Here is a 9,444-nt window from a genome sequence, read left to right as displayed (position 1 = left end):
ACCTCCACCACATTTTATTTAACAAAATAGAAGCAGATCAAATGTAGCAAAGCATATAAATGTAACTCTGAGACAAACTCTTGGGAAAATGCATCAAATAATAGATAAGCCAGAATGTGGTACAGTCTTTCACAGTGGAGCGACAAATAATTACCATGACATAGAGAAGAAGAAGGAGATGCCTTGATGGACAGCCAGAACTGGTATAACAGAAATAATAGATCAGAAGGGTCACCCTTCAATTCCGGGTTGGGAATGGGGGGAGTACGGATGTTTTTTTTTTTTTTTATGTGCGTATGTGCAGCGTGAGTCACAACACACATCTCTCTGAAAGCTCTGAATCTACATTAGAGTAAAACCATTGCAATATGACAGGAATCCCGTTGGGACGTTCTGCTGGACTGCAGTTCGACCGACTTTGTTTTGTGCAACCAAAATCAAATTGACAGGTAAGAGAGAAAAGCATCTCCCAGTGCCAATATCTTCCACACTTGGCTGCAGCATGGACATTTCTGTAGTTTTTTATTGTATTATAAAAAAAAATAAAAACACTCACAACTAGGGCCAAGAGGTTTAACATGAAGGGACAAAAGTAAGCTACAAAGTCTATGGTATTCAGACTATGGAAATTGATGGCTGGTTATACCTTAGCTTTTTAACCATTCTTTATTTATGTTGTTTTGTTGTAAAATCATTACAGTGATACAAACTCAACCTCAAAAACATCAGCAGTGACATTTAAATGCTAGCAGTAAGATGCATGGCACTGCGCTCTACATCTCGTTTGTAAAAATGGCATTTTGGAAACAGCGTTCAACTCGTGTTCTTCACTACTGAATCTGATCCCGCACTTCTCTCTGAGTATTAGCCATCACAGTGACACACTTAGGCCTAGTTATGTTGATAATGTGAATGCTGGTTCGCCTACACATACCAGTGAACTTCAGCTCCCAGCATGGTTTCATACGCTTGAGAGGCAACAGCGACATCTAGAGGCGGCTATTCCTTCTACGGCTGCTGTGATGACATCAGTCAGATGCACAGACATGCCTCTGTTCTGCTTCTCATATATATTTACACATTTTCATCCACTTTATAAGACATATTGAAGTAGCAAACGCCGTAATATTCCTTTCTCGTATTTGGACAAAATAGATGGCTTTACAAAAGCTCACAATACTTACAGTGAATAATAGGCTTTTGTGAAGGAATACTTCATCCCCTAAAAAGAATAATAATAATTAATAAATAAAAATAAAGGCATCTTAGTCTATGTGCACTTTATAGACGGATCGAAATCTGAAACCCCCTCACTTTTCAAAAAGAAAAAAACCCTCCCTTTGCGTCGTCCTTCTACCCTCACACTGTATCGACACACAAGATCACGAACCACCGGAGCTACATTGAATTTTCGCAGCATAAGCATGTCAGTGACTTGAATCGATCATGCTTATCCGCATCCCAAACATGTCAACAGTTGGCACACTATAAGATAAACACATTTTACATTCATAAAGGAGATGACTGGGCAGATACATGAGAAATCTGCTGCTGCAAAAAAACAAAAAAAGTATAAATAATCCCCATATCAACCAATCAACAATCAACTGATAAAACGGAAAGTACATGCATTTACAACTCGTTATTTCCACCTTTCGACCTGTCTGCCTTTGAGAAAGAGAAATCAAACAGCAAATACAAATTCTAACTGACAAAAAATAGAAGAAATGGCACTTTTAATATAGTCATATATAGTTTTATATTTATATATATTTATATTGATAACACGAAAGAAGGGTCGCGTTGGCTTCCTTGTTACTATGGTAATGGTTCCCAGTGTGTGTTGAGACCATGCGAATCATGCAGATATGTTACAGTCCGTTATTTACATTACATTCATGCGTTCGTGCACCGTTCCCACGTCCTCTTTTGAGCGTGTTTGCAGTCTGAGCTGGGAGGAAAGAGAAAGAGAGAGGCTCTATACATATATAACAGTGGGGGCCCCATTGCAGTGTTTCATGGATGCCATACTCAACTGAAGCAACAAAAAATAGGCTATTTTTCCCACAGAGGTGAGTCAGAGGTCTAGTGTTTGTGTGTTGCCTTCCATTGTCACTGCAACATACGAAACGCAGTACGTCCTTTTGCTCGCTCGGGTCTCTGGCATGCATCATTTGTCGGATAGAGAGTGGCCACCACAGTCGAAACCTCTGTGTGGCGCGTCTGCATGATAAGCTCCGCTGTGCCAGTAGGACGAGTCGCAAACTGTCTGTAAAGAATTGATTTCTGACGCAGATGAGTTGCCGTCTCTCCGTTTCGATCTCTTTCGATTGCGCAGGATAAAGACCAGCATTCCCACCACGGTGAAGGCAGACGTCACGAAAACCAGCAGCAGACCGGGCACGAGCACTGATATTGACACTCTGCTGGGCTCCAGGTAGGAGTTGGGCCGCGTCCCTATGTCTGCTGGTAAAGTGCTGTTTTTGGACAGGGAGGTGGGGGAGATCTTCTCGTAGAGCTGAGGGCACATGAGATCATTCCTGATTCGCCGGAAGTCCCTCTTCCAGAACTCCTCGGGGGACTCGCATTTGAGATCGCTCACGATGACGTCTGCCCCGAGTTTGTCTGTCCACTGTTTGAAGGGGACGATGTTGCACGAGCAATCCCAGGGGTTCCCGTGCAAGTCGATCTGAATAATGGAGTTGAGTTGGTCTAAGACACCTGGCACAGGGAGATATGTGAAATAATTGTTATGCAAGCTTATTTTAGATAAGGAAACCCCCAAGAACGCATCCACAGGTAGAGCTTTGAGCAGGTTGTTGTTGAGGAAGAGCACCCTCAAGTTGGGCATCGGGCTGAAGGTTCCCGGCATTATGAGCTGGATGTCATTATATTCCAAACTGAGATACTCCAGGTTCTGAAGTCCGATGAACATCTCCGCCATTAAAGTATCCAAGTAATTCTTGTCCATGTAGAGCCACCTCAACTCGGTCAGATTATGAAAAGTGCCGTTTTCGATAATTTTTATGTTATTACCCCCCAAATCGAGCAAATTCAAGCTATGATAGCCTCTGAGCTGGTTCCTTCTGACGGTATGAATGTTGTTGTCGCGCAGATTTAACTCGTGCGCGCTCACGGGTTTGGGTTTGAGATTAGCCACGGTTTCTATCTTCCTGCCTTCGCAGTTAACCCCAAGCCCTTGTCTAGTTCCGATAAGCTTACAACTACAAGACTGAGGGCAGGACGAATTAGCCGGCAGCTCTCTTTCAATGGTGCCGGTCGCCATGGCTGTGGGCTTAATTTTCAACTGCCAATTCTCCCTGGCTTTCGGACGCCCCTTGTTATGCCCTCCCCCAGCGCTATGGGACTCCGTCACCCCGCTCGTTTTAGAGGGTGTAGGATGGGGGCCGCGATTGGGGGTCTCGTCCTGGGTGGGAGGCGCCACCAGGCTGGAATCCATACCACTCTTTGAAGGGCACAGCTCCATCTCGGCCGTTTCGTTCAGGTCATTCCCTTGCAGCCGAGTCGGCGCCTCACAAATAACCCTTCCGATGAGAGCGTTCTGCGGGATGTTCTCCAGCCATTCCTTTAGGGAAACCAGGTCGCAGTTGCAATCCCATGGGTTGTCCTCGAGTAAAACCTCCACAATGCCAGGTATCTGCTCTAGAATCCCTTCGTACGGCAACGTTTTTATCCGGTTCCCTCTCAGATCGAGGTGCGTGATGGGAACGTTCTGAAACACGTTGATGGGAAGAGCGCTAATAAGGTTGTCGTTTAAGATTAAAACTTCGAGCTTACTCAAGTCCCTGAACACAGACGGGTCGATGTCCCTCAGAAGGTTGAAGTCGGCTTGGAGGTACTCCAGGTCGTCTAAACCGAGAAACGTACTCTTTTTGAAAGACCTGATCTTGTTGTTATTGATGTGCAGCCGTTTCACAAGCTGCAGTCCCAGGAAAGCGCCCGGCACGATGTCATGCAAGCCATTGTTCTCCAAATGCAAGCTCACGGCATTGTAAAAGTTAGCAAACTCGTTAGGGAACAGTCTGGATAAAGAATTCCCGTGAAGCAGGAGGTGGTAAAACTGGGAGCTCGGACCTGTCAAATGGTGCAGGTTTGTGAGGCTCTTTTTCTCACAGTCAATGTGCAAATCACCTTCTATTGCATTGCAGGAGCAGATATGCTCCTTACAGACGTCCCTTGTAACATTCCCGATAGCTACACAAAGAGCCGCCTTCAGCAACACAATCCAAAGCAGCATTTTCAATACGACACAATCATCCCCGACATCAAGACATGAATACAATCAGCAAGAGGGCGAGAAATGAGATATATCTCCAGTCTAAAAAAGCAGGGGACACTCTGTGATTATATCCATGCTCAGCTCGCTATGTCCAGATTGGGAAAAATCGACAGCAAGAAGCTTCTTTTGTATCACCTCCCCATCGCATGCTCTTTAAAACAATATTAAAGCCTACAGAATGACACCTTCAACTCAATTATTTGGCTTTTCGGGCTCGCAAATCACTGACCTTGTGCATTTCTCACATATCCACGGCGCGGGAGCTGTTCTTTCTCCCGTGGTGCTGAAATCACACCGAGCACATCTCAATGCATCGCCATAAGATTAATCCGAGATTCTTACATCTTTAGCATCCTTCCTCGGATTCCGGCAGCTTCGTTCAACGCTTTTGCATCACAAAGACGGTTGCTGAGAGATTCTGGACTTTTCAGCCCGGTGTTCACTGGCAGATCTAACACCCTCTGCTGAGCTGCAAAGGCAAAAATCCATCGGATGAGGGAATGCTTGCTCGCTCGCTCGCTCGCGCGGGGGGGAAAAACAGTCCACATACAGGGCAAGTGTTGGGAATGTCCACAGAAATCGCCGTCGAAGGGTTTAGATTGGTTTCATTCCAGGATGGTTTTCTCCTCTCTAACAACGCCGATAGCTTTCGTAGAGCCGCTCCGTTTCCCCCATCCAAATGGCTTTAAAGCACGCGGCATTTCCAGAGTCCCCACAGACGATATTCCCGTTTTAGATAGGAAAAGAAAAAGAAAAGCTCAAGTATTCCACAAAGCACAGGTGTTGTTCGCGTGAAGGTTGTTTCTTTTTTCTTCGCTGTGTGAGAGAGTGTATGTGTGTGTGTGTGTCTGTGGAGGAGGAACTGCAGTTGAATGCGGTAAAATAATTAACTACTCGACGTGCATGCAACAGTGCAGCCGGTGTGCTGAGCTTCTTCTATTACTGTCACAACAAACACTGCGTCAAGACTATAGGAACTATGCGCACATACTCTACGTCACAGCCCTTAAGACATGCGATTTGAAAGATAAGTGTATTTCAACAGGAACACTGGGTATTCCCTTTTCCATCAAGCCTGTATTGTTTGATTTTTTTTTTATGCTGGCAGAGGATCGACGCATCCAATCTCTGACTATTAAAACAAGTGTAGATTGATTGAATCTCAATGCATATATTACATTTATGGATAAGCGTGTCTCTGACATCACACACACACACACACATACAGAGAGAGAGAGAGAGAGAGAGAGAGAGAGAGAGAGAGAGAGAGAGATAGAGAGAGAGAGAGAGAGAGAGAGAGAGAGAGAGAGAGAGAGAGAGAGAGAGAGAGAGAGAGAGAGAGAGAGAGAGAGAGAGAGAGAGAGAGATCTGGTTTGTAAAACAAGCAGAAAACGCGTTCTTGTCTGTTTAGCCTGTGTGTGATTGTTGGGGATTTTATAATAATTTGCAAACACTTCACTGGCAAATACATGAAAGTACAAGCCTTTCTGACTCAAAACGCTATAGCATCACGATTCAGTCGCTGGTATAAGCAAAACTGCTTATCCGAGGTGTGCCTGCCTCCGACGCAATCAATCAATAAATCCCTATTCTGCATTTAAAGTTGAGAGATGATGCATGCAAAGGGTTTGCTTTGATTTCTAAGGAAAAATGGCAATTACCGTCAGTGACCGTTACATTATGTATAGCCTATTCAATAAAATGATGGGCAAAAGATTACAAGCAATATTATTAATTAAATGCAGCTATTTTTAGAACTGGGTATCAATCAAATGAGCTCATTAAAAGCGAATCATTCATAATAAGTAACTGCATATGGAGAGAGAGATAGTTAACCCTCTGATGCACTATTGGATGAATGGAAGAAAATATAGGCTATTTGTTATTATAGTATATCAAGTATATATATATATATATATATAGAGAGAGAGAGAGAGAGAGAGAGAGAGAGAGAGAGAGAGAGAGAGAGAGTTTTTGGTTTCTGTAGTTCATCACTGTTCCTCCATAAGACTAAAATAATACTATAAACATGAAATGCTGAAACACTCTGCACAATCATATCAAAAATAAGATGAATGAGAAGAAAAATAGCTTTTAAAAAGCCTACAAAAAAGCAGCACAATTGCTTTCAACATTGATATTAATAATAAGAAATATTTCTTGAGCAGCACATGAGCATATTAGAATGATTTTTGAATGACCATGTGACACTGAAGACTGGAGTAATGATGCTGAAGCATTGCTCAGATTTGCTTTGATACTCATCTTTGCATTACAGGAATAAATTACATTTTAACATATATTAAAAAAGAAAAAATGTATTTTAATTTGTAATAATATTTCACAATATTACTGTTTTCACTGTATTTTTTTATTAAATAAATGCAGCCTTATACTTTAATCCAAGAGCGTGATGTGTCATAATGTGTCTTGGGTGATATTATGGATTACTATGGATACTGTGTCATCAAATTTCATCTTGTGCCATTTAAACAAAGTGGTCATTCAATAATTCAACTAAAAACAAGTATGTAATTTTAAATTCTAAAGAATCAGTTTCATTCTCAAGTGAATGCTATGTGGATGTAACTCCAATACAGTGTTCATTTGTAGTTTATAGTAAACAACGTTTTTTTTTTCCACTTATGCACACACACACACATGCATCTCCATAGCATGTGCACACAGAAGCAACTGTCATAAATCACACCGAAGTGCAGTAGAGCAGCCTGACTTGCTGCTTATTGTTGATCTTATGTCAATATTGTGTGGATGTGCACAGGTCAAAACAATGCTAGTGGTTCAGACATGACCATCTCCAACTCCCTTTGGCCTAATAGTCTAGACGCCACTGTCTTCCCCATCACACGTTATGACACCAGGCCCGCAAATTTGGGAAGAATTGTTGTGTAGTTCACTTCTGTGTAGCAGACCAAAGAAATATGTTCATTGTTTGGAAAGAAGAGGATGTTGTAGGGACACTTAGTTTGAAAGGGAGCCAAACCCAGTGCTGTGCAAATAAAAGTTACCTTATTTTCTCTCTACTTTACTCTACTTTACAGTTTCCATCTCCCTCATTCTGTTTACTAGTAGCAAATAATAAAGTTTCATAAACTGTAAAGCCGTAAAAGCTTTGAAAGAGGTATTCTGTTGAGTTACAGTTCATCTTGTTTTCAGGTTTATGTTTGTACAAGGATAAATAATACGTGCAACATACTTTCCCAATGTCAAGCAGTCACGATGCAGAAATCATTATACATAATGTCTTAAATGCTCTGATGGACACTATGAAAGACATTTTAAAGAACGAGATGGATTCTGTGATCTAACCACTGGTTGTATTCAAAGTTCCCTCACAATTAAAGATCATAATGACCTCATTCAAATTTTAAAAGTTATTTACCTAGGATATAACATTTTATTTCTTTCATGGAACACAGAAGGATACATTTGGAATAATATTCATGTTGCTCTTTTTGAATGTACATGAATGAGGACAGATGCTTTCAAGCTCCAAAAAAATAAGGAAAAATACACACTCGATATGACCTGTGCACCAGGTTTTCTGAAGTTCTATGATGCTTTTTGATCATTTGTGGTCATTTTTGCCCCATATTTGTTTAATGAAAAAGTCAAAATTATGGCATAGCAAATCAAAGTTATGACACCAAGTTGAAATTTTGACATACACAGTCATAATTGAGATAAAAAATATATAATTATGACGTGAAAAATATATATATATATATATATATTTTTTTTTTTTGTATGGATATTGTTGGATTTGTGACATCCCACTGGCAAGTGCATTTGCATATGACTTCATCCAGAGCAAGACAATGACAGATAGTTATACATCATGCACCATAGGCCCCGCCTACTGACAGCAGCATCACAAACCGTAAGTAAATGATATGTGTGTGTGTGTGTGTGTACGTGCATTTGTGCAAAGAACTTTATTAACATCATAAGTGAACCTCAAGGAATATTGCAATATAAAAGGCATATAAAAAAAAAATGTCATGACCCCTTTAAAACTTAAAATTCTGAGACACTAAATCTTAATTATGAGATCAAAAGTCCTAATTTTGTCTCACTATATATATATATATATATACTGTATATAATTAGGACTTATGTCATAATTACAACTTTTTATCTTATAATTATTATTAACCATAGCATGATTTTTTTTCCATATGTGCTGGAAATTGCTTCATTGCCAATAAAGTAGATGCATTTGTTGATTTCATATGCATTTGTTCATGATTTTATGAACAAGTAATGCAATGTATCTGTAATTAAATATCTATACCATTTCCATCGAGTTTAAGTTCAATATTTATATATATATATGAGTATTGTAATATGATAACAAATCACACATTCTGTACCGGCAGAGCAGCGTATAGCCCATGAAGGCCCAATAGTTAAATGGAAAAGAGCAGAGTAAGCATTCTGCCGAACTTATCCTCTGTCTACCAACAAAAAAACCTTCAATGTGCTTCTCAATCACCAGAACAATTCAATCTTTATGGGATGTTGTGGAGCACAGAGAATGAGGTAAAGCAGAATATGACCTTTCATCCCATAAAAAGACTTTTGTTCTTAACACAATTCATGACCTGTTTACCAGGAAGAAAGAGTGAAACTGTTGAGATGACAAGGGGTTATTAGGCTGAGGGATTGAAAAAATGCAAATGTACATTAGTAAATACATGTTTCAAAAACTATATTGAATGTTAGGGCCACCGTAATCCACATTCAGTGTCTTATTTATACCAGCCGTCTCAGTCTGAAAGCTCCATGGCTTGTGTGAATAAATGTTCAGCAGCAATGAGGGCTCCCAACAGAAACAGGGCTCATTATTGCACAGATTGGCTCTATGGATTCAGGCTGTGAGACCGTGATGGAAATGAGCAAACCCAAGCTCCATTTGTGGACAATGAGGGTCTTTGGCCTCTTGTGTGGCATCGCAACCTCTAACAACACACAAGTGGGATAATGGCCTTCAGTGGCGTCCAGTGACCCACAACACATGACCCTTGGCTTAAACAACAGGTCAAATCGCTTTCTAAAGCAACAAATTGCTTGTGGTTATTTATGAGGAAATTAATATATTGTGAACTGCAGATTCATCCTGA

General features: G+C 40.8%; 1 protein-coding gene across 1 annotated transcript; it reads right to left on the bottom strand.

Annotated features, from left to right (window-relative positions):
• Window positions 1–1,719: 1,719 nt before the first annotated feature.
• LOC130090998 (SLIT and NTRK-like protein 1) lies at window positions 1,720–5,451 on the bottom strand. Its single transcript, XM_056258668.1, has one exon. The coding sequence runs from the start codon at window positions 4,256–4,258 to the stop codon at window positions 2,171–2,173; it is 2,088 nt and encodes a 695-aa protein (XP_056114643.1). The 5' UTR covers window positions 4,259–5,451; the 3' UTR covers window positions 1,720–2,170.
• Window positions 5,452–9,444: the final 3,993 nt, after the last annotated feature.

This window comes from Rhinichthys klamathensis, unplaced genomic scaffold (assembly GCF_029890125.1).
Source record: "Rhinichthys klamathensis goyatoka isolate OS25496 unplaced genomic scaffold, OSU_Roscu_1.1 h1tg000157l_1, whole genome shotgun sequence".
NCBI classification, from domain to species: Eukaryota; Metazoa; Chordata; class Actinopteri; order Cypriniformes; family Leuciscidae; genus Rhinichthys; species Rhinichthys klamathensis.
The sequence above is the reverse complement of the archived record's forward strand: the minus strand, read 5'-3'. Positions and strand labels throughout refer to the sequence as shown.